Here is a 21162-nt window from a genome sequence, read left to right as displayed (position 1 = left end):
CTTCATGTTTGCAAAATTGATGTTTACATAAACCTGCTCATTGATATAGGGTGTGTATGGGGGTGCTGTAACACAGCACTCCTATGTCATAGCATTGGGCAGGTGACAGGACCTCTTTATGGAGGCATCAAGGATCAATTAGCCCCCCAATATCTTGTAGGCCCTCCAATGCAGCTAATCAAGATAGATAGTGCTTGATTAGCTGCATCCCAAGCTACAGTAGACAAGCCGTAACCCCGTATATTACGTAATGCATGTCGATCCTGGAGTCATTAGTTACGAGGGGTATCAGGGAATGGATGTTCTCTGATCATCACCAGCAGGTGTCCTGCAGTCCTGGGCTCTCTCTTTTTCTCGGGGACTGCCAGACTACCTTCTGGGATACTGCCAGCAGGCACACTTTCAGTGCCCCATAAAAGTGGTTAATTTTATTGGAAAGCTTGTAAAATCGATGGCAAGCTAATGTCTGCAGGAGCAGCACTGAGATTGCTTTAACCTCTTTTCTATCATACAATTTATAAATGTACCTCGCTAAGCAAGTGGCTAAACAACTGAGGTATACATAGATTTGCCTGAAGTACCCCGAGCCCCCAAGGTTTAAATCCGGCCCTTCACAGGACTGGAAAGTCCAATCACCAACACCGTCAGGTACGAGGAAGGGAATTGTGTAACATGTTCCTCTTTACTATTTCCTTCACTACCGGTGACCACACTAGGAGATGAGAGAACAAATTAAAGATAAGTGTGTGTTACTAGGAAGGGAGCATTAGAGTGAAACTATGGACAAAATAAAAAAAATCACATGTAAATGCAGTCTATCAGTTGCATTACAAAGGAGTCTTTGTTTTACCAAGGTCTCCTTGTAACAAAGCAACAAAACAATAAAATCGTTTCAAGAGTAATGCCCCATACACACGTGCAGATTATCTGCAGACTTTTGTCTGCAGACTTACCAAAACCATATAATATGAGGTCAAACCTAAACACTTTCAATTTGTATGCAATCCGGCAGGCCCTTGCACTACATAGAAAAGGTAAGTCTGCAGACAAAAGTCTGCAGATAATCTGCACGTGTGTATGGGGCATTACTCTACTTTTGTTGAGAAAAAAGCATTCCCCTCTGGGAGATCTCTGTACATTGCAGGGATTTTAACAAACTTTGTTGCAGATTCCTACCTTTTGTTATTCTGAAGAAATCATTATTTGTTCCTCTGTGCTGAGTGGTTTAAATGGGAGTGGTTTCATAATTATTAATCATCTGTGGCAGCTGCAGAGCACTAATGAGGAAAGCTGCTGGGCCTGCATCCTTTTAGACGTATTCCTATTGGGAGTATGTCACCAAAAATGACATTTTTGTTGCCGGGATGCCAGAAATCTGACTTGTATCTTAGTGCAGACTTCTGAAAAAATGGTGAGCCAATCACACAAGCAGGAAATGATGTTACTGGGGTGTGGTCAGTATACATTCTGTGTACAGAACAGCTCCAGGTAGCCATATTGCATTGCCTTTTTTAGAAAATTGCATCAGGTGCAGATTAAAAAGTAAAGATAATTTTTAATAACATTCAATTACAATAAGATTTGTCGCCATTGTATACGCTATATTCTTTTTTCTTTATTTGCTAATTATTTCCCCCACAAAAGTGGAGTTACCCTTTAATTACCTGCTGATCCTGCCTGTACGTCTATTATTTTTTCGGCTTCCTTTAACAACCCAAGCAGTGCAACAAAAGTAGTAGGTAAAATGTGGAGACAAACCATTTAATGATAGGGGTGTGATTCTACCAGATTGAAATTGGGGGTCTTTTTTTTAAAAGGTCAGCACATCGTTACAATGTTCTTATCATAAAATATAAAATGTATTATTTATACACAGGTTTTTACAATGATCAGTGTTTACTCATACGGGTAAAATCTTTTATCCCAAGGGGGAAAAAAAATGATTGCTGTAACTGCTTAAATAAGTGTTAGCTGAAGTGGAAAGTTAGCTGGGGATAGGCTTCAATTTGTTACTCACTTATGTAAAGTCAGTGTAAATCTACTAGTGTATCTAATGCTACCCTCTTCATGGGTTCAGCAATCTTCCCCACTAATCTGTTAATGCCCCCTCCCCCCCCCCCCCACCAGAAGACTTCAGTCAGCACTCTCAGCCATTGGCTGAGAGCGCTGATCGGGGGCCTGTCAGCTGCTGATTTTCTGGCATGCACGCTCAACAAGTGTTGGACCCACTGCCATACATACAGCCTGAATGTTGGCATTTTTTTTGACCATCCAATGTCACCAGACATTCGGCCCATGTGTACTAGACTTAAGGGTGGCTTTGCTGCAGTGTTAATTTCGTAGACTAAAACCGACTAAAACGTTTTCGTCGACTAACACAATTCAGATGACTAAAATACGACTAAAACTAAAATGGCATTTTAGTCTTAAGACTAAAATACGACTAAAACTAAAATGGCATTTTAGTCAAAAGACTATAACTAAAACTAAATCGAAATTTGCTGCCAAAAATTAACACTGGTGCATGCTCAAAGCATAAATAATAACATATTAGATTTTTCACTCCAGGACCAGCAGTAGTATATAATGAGTTTGGAAATTGTAGAGAAATGCTTAAAATAATGCATTACAAATTACAATTGAACTACACCCATTTGATTATAGATGACTAAAGTGAGTTTTAGTCGACTAAAATGTAGGGTGTTTTAGTCGACTAAAATATACTGGAGTTTTAGTCGACTAAATACGACTAAAACTAAAACACTTGCAGAAGACTAAAATAGGACTAAAACTAAAATGCCATTTTAGTACTAAGACTAAGACTAAAACTAAATTGAAATTTGCTGCCAAAATTAACACTGCTTTGCTGCTCCTTTATAGAGGCATGAGCATAGCCACCTTAATATAGGAATTGTGCCTCTGGCTGGGTCATCAGGTAAGAATAAAGGGAAAAAAAGGCCCTAAAAAAATGAAAAACTAAAGCAGTCACCTCATATTAGGACTGGTAAGCTTCAATGTGTTACATTTTTTGTTCTTAGATTCAGATACAACATAAAGCAAATCTACTGCTTTGCCCTGTAAATGCTAAAAATGCAAGCTTATCTATCAAGTGGGGATCAGTGAAGTACAAGAAAAGTTCCAGCTGAACTCCAGGCTCTCCCTACTCAATGGAAAAAAGAAAAACCCAATTTAAATTTTAGTCACCTAACTCTATGGTCCCAGTCTTCTATCTTATCTGTATGGCATGGACATTTCCTATTGGGCTGTCCAGCGACAGGGTTATCTTAGAATCCAGAAGATGATTCTCAGCGGTGCCTTCAGCAAAAGGAGACTGTTGTAGACTGGCTGGCATTGTAACTTTGACATCCCTGGATTACTGGTCCCCTGCACCTGGAAACAGGGTCATCGAGGGACCAGGGCTGCAAACGTAGTTGATTAAAGTGTACCTATGTATACTGTAAATGTATACAATATACTAAGTTACTAAGTCTATGTACTCTATATAAAATCATAAATTCATTTCTGCATTGCAGTTCAGTTATTTCTAGCCTACTCCTATTCTTCTGAACGATCATGAAGTTTGTAAACTTACTTTGTGAAGATCCCACAGCATTTACAGTACTTGCTTGAATTCTGGGACAAGCTTTAACTATGCCCTGTGGATTGGCACTGCTATGTCACACATTTTACAGATCCTGACTTCTGAATTACAGGGGTGCTGAGAGGAGGAGTTTCAGGAGGCGGAGTCAGTACAGGAATCACTGCTTGCAGGCAGCAAGGTACCATAGGATATGTAGTCTTTAGAAATTGAAAGTACACATCAGAAGAGAAGCTGTAAAGCATGCAGGGGATCCCGGAAGTTCTGGAAAGAAATGACCAGTGGATCGGCAGAACTCACAACATGATAGGAGATTTTGCAAGTAGGCTTATAATAGATTGTCAAAAATATCTAATGTTATTACCATGCTGATTTTATAAAATGAAAGTGTAGACTTCCGGTTCCGGCGCTCATGACGGAGGAGTGAGCTCCTGCAGCCTCGCTACACCCGCCGTAAATCTGCATACAATTACCGAGTCTGAGGCCGCCCGGAGAGCTACCATCTCCACACCCTTCATCCCGCACGTCGGGGGAACAGAATGGACCGTTTTGTGGAGCGCCAGCGCCCGCCACCACCGAGCGGCAAGGAGTGGTCCGACACTGACACCGCTCCTCAGGCAGTCTCCAATATGGCCGCGGCTGACAGGACAACGAGGGAGGGGGAGGGGGAGGTGAATGACTCCCTCTCTCTTTCCCAGCACACTGTACCACCATCGGGTCTCCCACTGCTCGCCCCTACCGCAGACAACTCCCAGGCTGACCCTGCTTACATTAAAATGGCTGAGGCAGTGGCACATATTCTGTCCCCCACGCTCAAAGCAGCTATTGAGACGGCCATAACACAGAGCCTGTCACAGCTGCACAAGGAACTGAGCTCCCATAGACACCAAATACAGGAGGCTGAGCAGAGGATCACATCCCTGGAGGAAGAGACCCTGCTCAACAGCAGGGATATAAACAACCAGGATAAGGCGCTTCAGGCTCTGCAGGACAAAATTGAGGACTTGGAGAACCGCTCCAGGCGAAATAACCTCCGAATCATTGGAACACCTGAGGCAGTTCAGGGGGCAGAGCTCCTTACTCTCTGTTCGGACATTATTCCTAGAGCCCTGGGCTTGCCATTTCCCTGCAAGGTGGAGAGGGCGCACCGGGTGGGGGCCCCAAACGAGTCCCGGAAAAACCCGCGACCCATCATTGCCCGCTATTTAAATTATGCGGACAAAAACGCCATTTTGTTGTCCTTCCGGAAACACAGACCCTTACACATCAAAGGCTTCCCTATTCTACTCTTCGCTGACTATTCAGCTGAAGTATCCAGAAGACGCAAGGCGTTTGCTCCAGTGTGCTCCTCTCTCTTTAAACAACAACTGCGTTTTACCTTAGCATACCCTGCTATACTTCATGTTACTACATCTGGGGGTGAATGCCTGTCCTTCCATACGACATCGGACGCAGAGCATTATCTATCGTCATTATCCACACCCATGGAAGACTCATCCTCCCAAACCAAATGCGAGTCTCTTGTTCGCAAGGCCCAACTGACACCGGATAAGGACCCCCCCAAAAATGGCAAATACGGTCATCCGTCCGCACGTAGATCCATCATGTGAACTATGATGGCCAAGTTCCCATTGGCCGATTCTTCCCAGGCTCTGTTATGCTACTAGCTCCAAGCCCTCTGCTAATCCAGACCATTCCCAGGTATCTGGTCGGAACAATATTGTTTATTATAACGCTTCCTCTCAGGAATCTCATCCACTCTTATGCCTGTTATATTGTGTTTTGTTTACAAGTTGGCTCATTTGCTTGTTATGTCTATGCTTAACTTGTGTCACAAGTCTCCAGATGTTAGAAGTTATCAAATGGTTCCGTGTATGGCGCACCCAGTTTTTGGAATTATCGCTCCCCGGAGCGTACTCATGCTATGATGCCCTTCAACAAAGGCATATAGGTGTGAGGCTACGCTTGTACACTCCCTCCTCAATGAGAAAAAAGCGAAGCTCCAAGATTAGTTCTCTCCGTTTAGTACAACCTGAAGCATACCTTTACACCGAATTCCTTTTCAGGGGCTGCATTCTGCTCCGGAAAAGGCTTCTACCCCTCACCTCCCCACCTCCTGTCTTACACCTACAACGTTTACCCCTTGCTGTCCCCCCCTCCATGAGAATCCCCGCGTTCGGTACATTCTTTGCTTTTCATAACTCCACCATCCTCTATCCATGGCCAACCTGAAAGTTATTTCCTGGAACGTGAAGGGCCTTAGATCTCCCAATAAACGAATGATGATATTACGCCATCTCAAGCGCTTGGGGGCGGATGTCGATCTCCTTCAGGAGACCCACCTGGGGGAGGGAGAAATGCGATTCTTGAAGAAGCTTTGGGTTGGGGAGGCGATATGCTCCCCAGCCACGGGCCGCAAGGCTGGAGTAGTCACCTTGCTTAATAAAAAGATACCCTATGAAATCTTGGACATTAGCAGGGATGACGTAGGCAGACGACTGTCTATAGTGCTCAGACTTCCCACCCGCACTATACGGGTCTCAAATGTGTATGCCCCGACACCCCCTTCCGCCAGTTTTAACAGTGCTACCGCGTCGTGGCTGCTTCAGAACCCCACTCCCTTTCAGATAATTGGAGGTGACTTTAATGATGTCATGGACACAACGGTTGACCGTAAACAACGTAGGACAAAGCCTTTAAGCTCCTGTTCCACACCTCTCATTAAAGAAACCCCCCTGCACTCCATGATGTCTTCCCTACATTTGGTGGATGCGTGGCGTCTTAGCCACCCTACAGACCACGATTACTCCTTTTATCCCCCCCCCCAGGACTCCATGGCCAGACTGGACTACCTATTCATTACCCCGGAACTTATCAGATATGTTGACAGCGCAGACATACATGATATTGCCATATCAGATCATTCCCCGATATCCCTATCCATTTCATTAGCAGCTACCACTCCTCCTGTAGGTACCTGGAGATTCCCCGTGATTTCTTATACATAATAAGGACTTCCAAAATCATGTGCAATCAACCTGGCGGGACTACGCTAACCTGAACCAGGAGCATTCTACAAACCCTATCCTTTTCTGGGAGGCAGGCAAGGCGGTACTGCGAGGGCATATTATGTCATATGTCTCTACATATAGGAAAGCTCTTGCTAAACATTACCTAGAGGCGAGCGAAAAACTGAACCGAGCCCAATCCCGTCTCACCACTTCGCACTCCCCAGAGCTCAAAGACGAGTGGCACGAGGCTAAAAAGAACTTTGACCACTGGGCAAACAAAGTTGAGGAATCTAAACGTTCCCGATTTATGGCATCCTTTTACCGCTTCGGGAATAAACCCGGAAAACTACTTTCCAGACTGGTCAAAGGCCCCTACAAACCCACGCATATACTGACACTCAGAAACGAGTCAGGACAGCTAACACACTCACCTACTGACATTAGCGGCATTCTGGAAAAATACTACAACACCTTGTATAGCAAAGACCAGGTGAATCTTGAGGCCGCCAAAAATTTTCTGGACATTGTTCCTCTCCCATCCCTTACGGAAGCCCAATTGCTAGAAATCAATGCACCAATAAGCTCGGAGGACATAGCTCACACCATATCTCATATGGCATCCCAAAAAGCGCCGGGCCCAGACGGTTACTCGACTGAATTTTTCAAAACCTTTAAGGATACCCTCTTGCCCACTCTCACTGCACTGTACAACACTATGTGGCAAAATGGTACTTATTTACCCACAGGCTCTCAGGCCTACATAAAACTACTTTCCAAAAAGGGCAAGGACCCCACTCAACCAGGCTCCTATCGGCCAATATCCCTTTTAAACATTGATGAAAAAATTTTATCTAAAATAATAGCTTCCAGAATAGCTCAGGTTCTTCCCACACTAATTCATCCCTCCCAAGCTGGCTTCGTCAGGGGCAGGTCGGCCACTGCAAATATCCGCAAGGTCTTGGCAGTCCTTGAACATGCTAAAGCTAACCCTACTAGTCACTCTGCCATAGTGACTTTAGACGCCGAGAAGGCATTTGATAATGTCAATTTGGACTGGCTCTTCCTGACCCTGGCGAGGTTAGGGTTTTCAGGCAAGAAAACTGAATTCTTAAAAGCTCTCTATACTTCCCCCTCAGCGCGTATCTTAACGTCTATAGGCATATCCAACCCGATTCCATTATACAAGGGCACACGTCAGGGCTGTCCCCTGTCCCCCTTATTGTTTAACATGGCCATAGAACCCCTTTCCAGGTACTTGTTGACCTCGAACACAATCCACGGTATCCCGTTAGGTCAAACAGAGCTCAAAACTGCACTTTTTGCAGATGATCTGCTTATATTCACATCTCAACCTAGTACTGACCTCCCAGCATTGTGTGCGCTGTTGAAGGAATTCAGACTAATTTCAGGGTTAAAAATTAATTTCGAAAAAAAGTGAAGTCCTCCCACTGACGCAACCAGTCATAGAGAGCTGGGATCACTCCCTCCCTTTCCCTCTAAACCACCATCACATCACCTACCTGGGCATCAAGATTGGCCGATATACCTCTTCACTTTACCAACTGAACTATGTCCCGCTTTTAGCAAAAATTATTAAAGAATTGGAATTGTGGATGACTCTACCCCTCTCGTTCTTTGGAAGGTGCCACCTGGTCAAAATGGTCAGTTTCCCACGTCTTCTTTACCCCCTCCAAACCCTCCCTTTCCTCCTCAAACATAAAGATATTAATACTCTGAACAAAGCCGTTATGGCCTTCCTCTGGAATAAGAGGAGATCCAGGATATCTATTGCCAAACTGCACCTTCCGAAGAGCGAGGGGGGAGCTGGCTTACCCAATATTAGGTTGTATAACTTGTCTTGCCTCTTACGCTATGGTCTGGACTGGATCACCAAATCCTCAACTTATTCCAACTACCACATCAAAACTCAACTAGCCTACCCGTGGTGCCCTACAGGAGTGCTCCACAGCACCTTTACAGCTTTGCCCGTACACCTTCAACGACACGTACTCTTTCGAGACACTATGATAGCATGGAGGGAAGTACGGAAACGTCTGGGACTTCCCTCAACCATCTCCAAACACCTGCCTCTCCATGGCAATCCATTATTTCCACAATTTATGGAACATGCTTCGTTCCGACTCTGGGAGCAGAATGGATTGACGTTGGTACATTCTTTGGTTAGATCCTCGGATTTCTCCATAAAACCATACAAGGAGCTTGCAGGGGAATATCACTTGCCCTTGTCACATCAGTTATACTACCATCAGGCAATAGCCTATGTTAAATCTTGTTCACCCAGCACAGCTAAAAGTTTTCAAAAGTCAGTCTTGGATGATTTCATCAAGAACAAAAGTTACAACATATCCGTCCTATACGATCAACTACTTGTACACTCAAATAAACTCTCCACGGAAACCATGTTCGATAAATGGGGCTCTGTCTTCCCCTTGGAGGATATTGCGCCTAAAATACTGCAAGGATACCTACGGCTTAGGAAAACCGTGCTGATGGAGACATGGAGAGAGACCCAATTCAAGCTGATTCACAGGGCTTTTGTTCCGGTTTTATATACCAACGACCCGAGAACTCCTGCAATCTGCCCTCAGTGCGGTGGAGAGAGACTGACGCTAGCCCACAGATTCTGGCATTGCCCCACTATTTCTTGTTTCTGGGACCAGGTGTTGACTTTTATACAGGAGGTACTGGGAATCAGGCTGGAAAAATCTCCCCACTTGTTCTTATTCGGCTACGAAGAACCATCACAGTCCTCACCTGCTCCAAATAGGAAGGGTAAACGGCTACCCCCTTGGACCCATTTATGTACCTTGGCAGCCAAAAAAGCAATTCTAAAGACTTGGACTTCCAACACTCCCCCGTCGATTTCCATGGTTTGCAATGATCTTAAAGTACTTCTTCACATGGAAAAAGGAAATCTGGATATTGATAAATTCTCGTCAATGGAAACGTTTTTCGCCAGATGGCGCTCTTTCCTGCAATACACCTTTAACGCAGACGAACTGAAAGATTGGATGGTACCCTTCCAATTCACGGAATGGTATTTAAAGGCTTCCATATCCGATACATTAGGCAGGCTGAGAATTTAAGGCAACACCCTTCATGTTCCCTCCTTTACAGGACCGTATCCATCGCCTACTCTTAGACTGCTTCAAACTGGATCTCATGGATACCTCTATTCCTTTTCACCCCCCTTCTTCCCCCCCCCCCCATATCTAAACATACTGTCATAATCCTAGTAGATTGTGTATAGTTCAGCCAGTAAGAGTCACCTTTTTCTGTACTTAGCTGTTGTTTTCTTTACATAATTGACGTTCTCTTCACGTCCCATGCGAGAGTGTCAATCTCTTTTCCCCATCCTTACTACCTCCAAATCCCCCCTCTCACAGGGTCTTTCAGGTTTTGTTCACTAATACCCTTGAGTATAATATGTGTGATACTGTTATTATAAAATGCAAGAACTCTCTGTATGCATACATAATTTTTACTGTTTAAAGAAATGTGTTATTTGTATGCGACACAGGCCTTGTAATAGTTTCTTATGTTCAATAAAAAAAAATATATATTTAAAAAAAAAAAAAAAAAAATGAAAGTGTATACTGTGACCATTGATTTCCTTTAGTAAGGTAAGGTAATTGTTACACACACTTCTTTATTTTTACAATTTTCTCCTCTAGCTAGCAAGGAGAAAAAAAAATACAGTGTACCTTTTTCTCCATTCAAGTGGAAAAAACAACATGGGGACGGACTGTACAGTAACTGTACAGTAACTAATCACTGCAATAGCCGTTCAGACGCTATTACAGTGATCAGGTATTATGCCTCCTGGTTCCTATCATTATTGTTCTCTCAGCAGAACATGCGGTATAAGTGGCCCCGTGGAAAAAACCCACTTCACACCTCTCATCCTTCCTTTCCTGCTGGTCCACTTTGCCTGTCTCATGGCTGGGGGAATAACTGCAGTGAAAATTATTATATTGCCTAACATATTGTACCTCTTTCAGGTTTTACATATTTCTGTTCCAGCCTAATATCTCCACATTCTTCAGCGTTGGGTAGCATGCTATGTTTGAAGAGCCCCCATGCTTCAACTCTCCCAACACGTATTGGAAATACCTGGGCCTTCCTAATTTTGCAAAGTATTACTAGGCAGCTCAATTTGTCCAACTTATGAAATACCATTCAATGCATAAAACTCCTCTTTGGGTAGGTATAGAGGCAGTTAAGTGCTATCCGTTTTCGAATGCAAACCTACTATGGTTAAACAAAGTTGACCAGAAGTGTATCTTTAACCCAATCATGAAACACTTCCTCACCCTTGGGACAGAGTTAAAAAAAATGTGGCCTCCTCTCACCACATGTGCCTCTCTTGCCCTTTCTCAAAAACCAGTCACTCTATAAGGCCTTTACTTCCCCATCCTCTTTCCAAGCCTGGGTTGCTACAAAACTGATTAGATTTCACAGCATGGCTACTTTCACAGCATTCAAAAATTTCCGAACCCTACAGAAATCACATGCCTGCCCAATTTAGAAATCTTCCACTACTTTCAAATCAAACACTTTTATGCTCCATATCATCAACAAGCACAGACTTTAGACAGTATGACCCAATATGAACATATCTGCCTATGTGACCCCCATGCCCAAGAACTTATATTCTGGCTATACCTATAGTTGTTAGACAAACCTGGTTGCAACTCCCCTGCATATATGCACCTTTGGGAAATGGACTTTGGAGTCATGATTTCACCAGATGACTGGAACGAGATATGGACTTCCACCAAATCCTTGACACAAAATATTGCTGTCCTGGAAGCAAATTAGAAAGTTCTGACATGATGTGTCTCCGCTCAAATCTCCAAATCCGTTTTCTTTCGTCTTCCTGTTTTCTCGGTTGCAGAGGCTTGGGTACTCACTTCCATGTATGGTGGTCTTGCCCTATAGCGTGCTCAAATTGGACCGAAAATGTTTACATCATCTGTACTTTGTTTTCTAAACCGGTCACCCCACGATCCACTCGTAGCCCATCTGACTCACCACAAAGAGGGAGTTTTGTTGACTCAATTCAAGTTATTATTGCAGGTAACAATGGCCACAAAACAAACAAAGCTTGAAAGCTGCCATGCTCAATGTAGTATTGACTAAGATCAGGGTAACGCAAGCTAAAGATGAAGCGGTTTTACTAGATAAAGTTGTGAAGAATACAAGTGGATCACTATCTCCCTCCACATGTCAAGGCCTTCTTATTGCTCCCATGTTGACTTTTTTTGTCCTTGACTCCCTCTCGCCTTGAGCCCCGCACACACGTACCGAATGTCGGCCGAACGATCGGCCGTCTTTTGTCCGGTGCTGTCCTGTCGGTTGAGAAGTGCTAAAGACTGCACACGAATTTTGTCGGCCAACAACAGCCGACTGCAGAAGTGATGGTTAACTTTCCGTGTGTTTTTTCTTCTCTGAGCATGCCCAGTCTTGCTCATCTGCTGTTTGTCAGCCGAATTCTGTACTTACTGAGGAACAATCGGCCGTTCTGGTGTTAGCCAACAAAAATTTTAAAGCCTGCACACCAGATTCTGTTCGGCCGAAAAGTCGCAGTCGGTTGTCAGAAGCATCATACTAACAAGCCGACAATCGCTACAATCGGCCGACAATCGCTACGTGTGGGCCTTTAGTAATCCCATGGCTTTTTATACACCCGAAACCCCCCTTCTCCCCGGTTCTCTCTCCTTCTCCCCGTCATTCCTCTCTCTCTTACTTGCCCAACTCTTGGCAGCCTGAACACTTCAGTTAGCTGCAAACCTGCTTTCTCCATATTTGGATAAACTTAAACTTATACCTGACCTCCTCCTCTTCTGTTATACAGTTACCCGGCCTAGCAGGGCTCTTCACAGTATGTTGCCCTTGGTTACTAGTCAAAGTTCCTCATCATCGGTTATTTGCTCATCATAACAAATGTTGCCTTTTCGTCTCCCCCACGCTGTATTGTAACTGTGTAACTAACTGACTAACTTGATATGTTCTTTGTAATCCAAGTGCCTATTTTCTAAAGAAAATCAATAAACAGATTGAACAAACCGAAGACCCACTTCCATCAGGCTGCATATATGTATATGCTCAGTGTGAAGGGGATAAACTATGTAAAGTCAAGGCTTTTTTTAAATTTTGAATATAGTAAGGAATGGTTAGAACTAGTGATCAACCGATACCAGACTTTTGTTGCCGATACCGATATTTTGGGCATTGAATATCGGTATCGGTCGATATTTTTGTACATTTAAAAAACGTTTTTATTTTTTTACTTTTACACTTGACAGGTACTGTTGTGGAGGGGCGTTTACACTAGAATACTTTGCTGAAACCTGCATTCAGCACCAGTTTTCCGCACCACATTCAGTTTGCGCTGCCCTTGCAATCTGCAGTGGGTGTCCATGCAAAGGAAATTATTATTATACAGGATTTAATCCCAAACGCAGGTTGAAAACGCAGTGTGTGTGTCCGATCCGGTTGCAGTGCGTATTTAAAAGTAGTGCATGCACTACTTTTGGTGCGGTGCAGTTTCAGCCCATTCATTTTGAAATTCTGAAGTTGCACTGCACAGAACTGCATGTGAATCACACAAGAACACGCAGCGCTATCCTGTGCGATTCACATGCAGTTTCTATTGTGAATGGGCCCTCGTAAAGTGTGTCATACATGTCAAACTGTTTCTTTTTTTCATGTACAACCATTCCAGTCCTTCTCCATTGCCCTCAACCAGTTAAAGGTTAAAATAAAACAAGCCCCATCTGTTTTAATTTGCAACTAAATAGCTCAACATGTTTTTTGGCCCTTTTCTCAAATGATAAATTCTGGGTTGCAGTTAATACAATAGTGTTAATTACTAAAGTGCTGTCGTCTTTATCTGAAATGATGTTTTGGTGACCCTGCAAGGACATGATATGGCCTTCTGCAGAATTATTTCACTCAGTTTGCCCCACTGTTTCATGTGAGTTATACACGCCTGCTAGAAAGCCTTTTGGGCCAGCAATCAATAGAAACTTAAATGAAGGCCCCGTAAGTCCTTGTATGTAGCACTCCAGTGTAGCAGAATACAGTGTCCAGACACAAAGCTAAGTGTAAAACCCCGTACACACGTACTGATCGTCGGCCGAACGATCGGCTGTCTTTTGTCCAGGGCTGTCGTGTCTGTTGAAAACTGCAAAAGACTGCACTCGAATTTTGTCGGCCAACAACAGCCGACTGCAGAAGTGATGTCATGTGATGGTTAACTTTCCTTGTCTTTTTTCTTTTCTGAGCATGCCCAGTCTTGCTAATCTGCTGTCTGTCGGCCGAAATCTGTACTGACTGGCGAACAATCGGCCGTTCTGGTGACGGCCAACAAATATTTTAAAGTCTGCACGACAGATTCTGTTCGGCCGAAAATGCGCTGTCGGCTGTCGGAAGCATCATACTAACAAGCCTACAATCGGTCGATCGGTCGGCGGCCGAATATTTACGGCCAACAATCGGTATGTGTGTAAGAGGCTTAATTGACACAGCTTTGCCTCAACATCTTCCACCAATCCCTGCTTGACAGTTGGTAGGATTTTCTCCTAAATGCCGTCATACTGTTTTGTTACCTTTGCAATGTATTTTTCTGGTTCTTTTTAGTTCCTAAAACTATGGCAATTACACCAACAGTCTGTATAAGCAGTGGGATGCCCATTCTGACCATATACCACATACTGACAAATTATTAAACAAAACTAATAAATTGATTGATGTGCCAAATTTAAAAAAAAAAGTCAAACAATCGATTTTAGAGTTATACATTTACCTCACATACATACAATCAGTAATACGATAAATAAACAAAATCGTTTTATTATGTTGCTACAGTAAATTGGTTAATACATTTTAATGGTCTACATTTCTCATTAATTTGTCTGTTGAACTTATTTTCAAGACCAGCTTCTTCACTTAAAAATACATTACAATACTTTATTCAATTACAAAAGGTTTCCCTTTAGGACATAACTTATAATAACTACAGCTGTAATGTGGCTGCTAGTTTACACCATGGAACAGTCTAGTGCAATATAAAGAACAATTATAAAAAAAATGTGTATTAAAAAGGAACTATAGATGAGTGTCAGCTATGGGGATTCTCCGGAGTTCCACAATCTGTGAACTAGCCATACCACTTCCATCTTGACTTCCATGGCAGGACTCAGTGTCGCTGATGTTCATACCTGACCCTGAGAAGAAAATATCAAACATTAGTGCTTGAGTTATTTTAAAAGGCATATATTATTAAATTAAAAAAAAAAAAAAAAAAGTATTAAATAGAAATTATACAAAAATACTATTAAAAGCGTACAATTAAATGTTTCTATGCTGTGAGCATTAAAGTATGTAACAAGCAGTAAAGGTGCTTTTCAACAAACCATTCCAGATCTTTCTAGCTGCTTGTACTATGAAGTAATTAAATCTCAAAGATCTTCAAAGATCACAATAAAGACTCCAAAGCCAGGTACACACTATGAATTTTTTTCCTGTCAGCTCTGGTTGGAGCAGCTGTACTAATGATCCGATGTTGGTGCAGTGATCTCCCCCACTGAGCTGTTGTGTTCTGACAGGGGGATGCCCCCCCCCCCCCCGCCAGAACATTCCAGTCAGCGCTTTCTGCCAGTGGCTAAGAGGGAGCCAGTCGGCTGCTGGTTTCACAGCATTTCCATCCGACAGCATACACACGGGATGAATGTCGGTTTTTATTGAACCAGCTAATGTCGCCCGGAATTCTGCCCGTGTGTACGGGGCTTTAAGGGGGGATTTACTAAAACTGGTGATAGTCTACAGAACACTTCCACCACCTCATCTTCATACCACATTGCAGAGATTGCAAGACATCACTGGATTTATGAGAGATTCAACAGGTACTATATGTTATTGCACTTTTTGAACAGATATATCAGAATACTTGACAGGCCATGAGGAAGCAAAAAAAGAGAAGTTCATAGTTAGGGTTTAAATGTAACCAGTCAGCATTCTATGTACATCATTTATGTAAAATTAAAGGAACACTTTGAAAACAGATCTCAATGGGGAAAATGATCATGCTGGATATCTATACCGATATGGACTGGGTAATGTGTTAGGAAAGAAAGGATGCAACGTTGTATGATGGAAATGAAAATTATCAACTTACAGAGGGCTGAATTCAAAGACACCCCAAAAATCTAAGTGAAAAAATGATGCAGCAGGCTGGTCCATTTTGCTGAAATTTAATTCCAGCAAATCAAAATGGTACTTAGTAGTTTGTGTGGCTCCCACCTGCTTGTATGCATGCCTGACAATGTCGGGGCATGCTCCTAATGAGATGAGAGATGGTGTCCTGGGGTATTACCTCCCAGATCTGGACCAGGGCATCACTGAGCTCCTGAACAGACTGAGGTGCACCCTGGTGGTGTCGGATGGACCTAAACATAATGTTCTAGTGGTGTTCTCTTGGATTTAGGTCAGGCACTTGTGGGGGCCATTCAATGGTATCAATTCCTTCATCCTCCAGGAACTGGCTGCATACTCTCGCCACATGAGGCCGGGCATAGTCATGCACCAGGAGGAACCCAGGACCTACTGCACCAGTGTAGAGTCTGACAATGGGTCCAAATATTTCATCCCAATACCTAATGGCAATCAGGGTGCCATTGTCTACCCTGTAGAGGTCTGTGTGTCTCTCCATGGACATGCCTCTCCAGAACATCACTGACCCATCACCAAGCAGGTCATGCTGAATGATGTTACAGGCAGCATAAAGTTCTCCACGGCTTCTCCAGACCCTTTCATGTCTGTCACATGTGCTCAGGGTGAACCTGCTCTCATCTGTGAAAAGCACAGGGCGCCAGTGGCAGACATGCCAATTCTGGTGTTCAATGGCAAATGCCAATCGAGCTCCACAGTGCCAGGCAGTGAGCACAGGGCCCACTAGAGGACGCCAGGCCCTCAGGCAACCCTCATGAAGTCTATTTCCGGTTGTTTGGTCAGAGACATTCACACCAGTGGCCTGCTGATGAATTAAGGACCTTCTACGGCCCTTTCCAGCTGTCCTAGAGTAACGACCTGTATCCTGGAATCTCCTCCATGCTGTTGAGACTGTGCTGGGAGACACAACAAACCTTCTGGCAATGCCACATACTGATGTGCCATCCTGGAGGAGTTGGACTGCTTGTGCAACCTCTATAGGGTCCAGGTATCGCCTCATGCTACCAGTAGTGACACTGACTCTAGCCAAACGCAAAACTAGTGAAAAACAGTCAGAAAAGATGAGTAGGGAAAAAAATTTCAGCATCCTCCACCTGTAAAACCATTCCTGTTTTGGAGGTTGTCTCATCGCTGCCCATCTAGTGCACCTTTTTTTTAATTTCATTAACACCAAAGCAGCTGAAACTGGTTAACAACCCCCTCTGCTATCTAACTGACCAGATCAATATCCCAGGAGTTTAGTTGACTTGATGCTATACTCTGATTAAAAAGTGTTCCTTTAATAATTCCACTTACCAACCGCCAAACGCCTTTTTACCTCCTCCGTTTAAACCAAAATACAGATGTTATGGCAGCAGATAGCTGCCATAACCCTGGTATTTTTTTAAACAGTGGGCGGTTGGCTTTCCGATAAGGGTGGTCCCAGCGGTGGATTCGCCGCGGGATCACCCTTTCGGGATGGCGGAAGAGGTGCCCCCCCCCCCTCCCGCCGCGTCCCGGTCCTTTTCCCCGCTTACCGTACCCGCCGGCAGTGGGGAAAACAATCTGGTGGCGGATCCTCACAGACAGGATGTCGCGTGAGGGCAAGCTTGCCCTCACTCGACTCTATGGTCTTGGAGGACCAGAGCGACGGCAAACGTCGTTGCCTAGCAACTGGTTTAAAGGTCCTTTTTTTTTTTTTTTCATTTTTATTTTTATTTTTATATTTTTTTCTTTATCTTTTAGTGTACTTGTGAGATCTGAGGACTTTTTGACCCCAGATCTCACAAAAAAGAGGTCCTGTTATGCCTATTTCTATTACAAGGAATGTTTACATTCCTTGTAATAGAAATAAAAATGATCAATTTTTTTTTAAACGGTATAAAAATAAAAAATAATAAATAAAATAAATAGTAAAAAAAAAAAAAAAATTAAAGCGCCCTGTCCCCGTAAGCTCGCGCGCTGAAGCGAACGCATAAGGAAACCCCGCCCACATATGTAAATGGTGTTCAAACCACACATGTGAGGTGTCACCGCGATCGTTAGAGCGAGAGCAATAATTTGATACCTAGACCTCCTCTGTAACTCTAAGATGGCAACCTGTAGAAATTTTTAAAGTGTCGCCTATGGGGATTTTTAAGTACCAAAGTTTGCGCCATTCCGTGAGCGTGCGCAATTTTGAAGCATGACATGTTGGGTATCTATTTACTCGGCGTAACATTATCTTTCCCATTAAGGAAAAAAATTGGGCTAACTTTACTGGATTCTTATTTTTTAATTCAAAAAAGTGAATTTTTCCAAAAACATTGCGTTTGGAAGACCACTGCGCAAATACAGTGTGATAAAAAATATTGAAATAATCTCCATTTTATTCTCTAGGGTCTCTGCTAAAAAAATATATATAATGTTTGGGGGTTCTAAGTAGTTTTCTAGCAAAAAAACTGATTTTAGCTTGTAAACACCCCGTGTCCAAAAAAGGCATGGTGGGAAAGTGGTTCTTTTGAGCAGTGTATTTTAGATTCTCTGGCTGAAAACTCTAAGCATGCAGCCCTAAGGGCTGGCTATCTAGTTTCACACCTTTCTGCAAAGGGGTCAGAGCCAGGGACAGCAGACAGATCTCTATGTTGATATTCACACACAAAAAAAAGCCAAAAATTGATTTAGCCCAGTTTCTGCCCATATCCCAAATAACTTTTAGTCTTTACCAGTGTGACCCTTTGGGTTACATTTACATTACAGTATTATTTTCCAACACTTTATCACAGCCTTGCACTAGGTAGATAAAAAAGAAAACGAAAATAAATATTACACATAGATTACACATTGAAGTACTTCCAATCACACACCGTCCTTTTTGTCATGGACCGATGAGGACAAAACAATTTTACACAAGAGGCAGACAATGTGTTTTATATTTCATAAATAAAGAGTGCATAGGTGTGTGCAGCCTATTTCATTAGGGTGTGCACCTCAAATGTACTAAAACATGGACATGTCAGTAGGGCAGAGGTTGGTGTCATTAGGGCAGTGGATGGTGTCAGTAGTTTATTTATTTTTATTATCTCATTTTTTTATTTTTATTATTTCATTTTTTTTTTTTTAACAATTTTTTTTAGGAGCCCTGTTGGGGGCTCTGGTAAAATATCAGCAGGGGGAATCTGCACTGCACAGGGCGATTAACACACCCAGCACACCCCCTGCGCGTGCCTATGAATGAGTGATTGATTATGTATTTTAGGTCCCTTTCACACTTGTGCGACTTGTGCACTTGTGCGAATCATGCTCCCTGATTTCCAATGAGTACCGTTTATATCTGTGCGTCTTCAAGTTGTAACGACTTCAAAGTAGTCTCTGCACTACTTTTGTCTGACTTTGATGCGTTTTGAGGTCCATAGACATAGGCATTGCTTCAAGTCCCGTCAAAATCGCGCAACTTTTAGGTCGCACAAGTGTGAAAGTGGCCTTACTACATTTGTAAACAAATAAAATTAGCGCAATTTCCGTAAATTAATCCATGCTCTAATTGATACGGTATGAGTACTGAACTCCTAATAATTATAACTTATTTTATATATTAAAAATTTAAATAAATTTAATTAATCAATAATTAAAGGTGCTAGTGCATAAATCAATGTGCAAATAAATATGCTGAACTAAAGTGCAAATGTCATATATCTCTCTCAATTGCAGCTTACTACATTTGCCTGTCTTTGCAAATATCTTGTAACGGATCTAATGCCCCGTACACACATGCAGATTATCTGAAGACTTCTGTCTTCAGATTTACCTTTTCTATGTAGTGCAAGGGCCTGCCGGATTGCATACAAATTGAAAGTGTTTAGGTTTGACCTCATATTATATGGTTTTGGTAAGTCTGCAGACAAAAGTCTTCAGATAATCTGCACGTGTGTACGGGGCATTAGTACCCCAGGTGGGCACATCCGCCGGACCTGTGTCTCCCTTCCTCCAAACACACCCACAGCCTGCAGAGAAGCCATACCCAGCCCTTAACCCCTCAATCACGAGACAATCCACACAGGTGTTGAGGGTTAACCATGCAGAGCTTAAACTGTTTATTAAATTCCAAGACATACAGTTTTACACACAGTTAGGGACACTCCCCTTAGCCTTGCCAAAGAGGGGAAGGGGACAAAGAACAACCAATGGGAACTGAACATTTGTACATTGAAACAGGCTACAGTTAACCTAATGAGCTTATGGTAAACAGGCAGTCTCTCAATACACACCCCCTGCGGAGAGATGTCTCCAGTCCAGACCATTGTCTATGTGTCATGAATCCACACAATTAGACACAGAAACAGGAGGGGGGGGGGGGGGGGGGTGGGGGGAGAAGAGCTGTAGCATTACATTACATTAACCTTCCTAGCGGTATTCCCGAGTGTGACTCGGGGTAAGATTTTAGTGCCAAAAGCGGTAACCCCGAGTCACACTCGGGGTAGCGCTAAGAAGATCGCTGGATGCTGGAGGAGGTTTTACTTACCTTTTCTCCGGGATCCAGCGAAGTATGCGGGCGGTATGCGGCGGCGGAGCTTCCTCCCGATCGTCTGCGAGCCCCGGCTTCCGTCTCCGGCGACGTGACGTCCGCCGGGGGGTGGAACCGGCGGCAAATTCGAATGTAAAATGCACCAAACACACTGATATCGTTCAAAATAAAATAAAATCACATTACATTACCCCCCAGTGCCCTTTCCTGCAGTTTTACTGTACTTTTTATGTAAATATATGTATATATATATATATATACATATATATACAGTATATATATACACATATACATATATATATATATATATATATATATATACACACACACACACACATATTATATATATATATATATATATATATATATATATATATATATACACATATATATATATATATATATATATATATATATATATATATATATATATATATATATATGTATATATATATATATATATATATATATATATATATACACGTGTATATATATATATATACACGTAATTCTTGTGAATGAGCAGCCCAAACCAACTGTATACATTATATATATATATATATATATATATATATATATATATATATATATATATACGTATATATATATATATATATATATATATAATATATGTATACATAATATATGTATACATACATATATATATATATATAATATGTATAATAAATGTATACAGTTGGTTTGGGCTGCTCATTCACAAGAATTACATGCTTTCAGCACCTAAAATAATGGTACCGCTTTCAGCACCTAAAATCCAAAAGAATCATACCGCCAGGGAGGTTAACTCAATGCCA

General features: G+C 42.5%; 1 protein-coding gene across 1 annotated transcript in view; it reads right to left on the bottom strand.

The window, feature by feature from the left end:
• Positions 1-14467: 14467 nt before the first annotated feature.
• The window catches only part of ADGRV1 (adhesion G protein-coupled receptor V1), a 654157-nt gene continuing 647462 nt past the window's right edge, over positions 14468-21162 (bottom strand). Inside the window, exon 91 of the mRNA XM_082259824.1 lies at positions 14468-14861. Coding sequence (XP_082115950.1) covers positions 14743-14861 — 119 coding nt within the window. The 3' untranslated portion in view covers positions 14468-14742. The remainder of the gene's footprint in view (positions 14862-21162) is intronic.

This window comes from Pelophylax lessonae, assembly GCF_965119305.1.
Source record: "Pelophylax lessonae genome assembly, chromosome: 1".
NCBI lineage: Eukaryota > Metazoa > Chordata > Amphibia > Anura > Ranidae > Pelophylax > Pelophylax lessonae.
The sequence above is the reverse complement of the archived record's forward strand: the minus strand, read 5'-3'. Positions and strand labels throughout refer to the sequence as shown.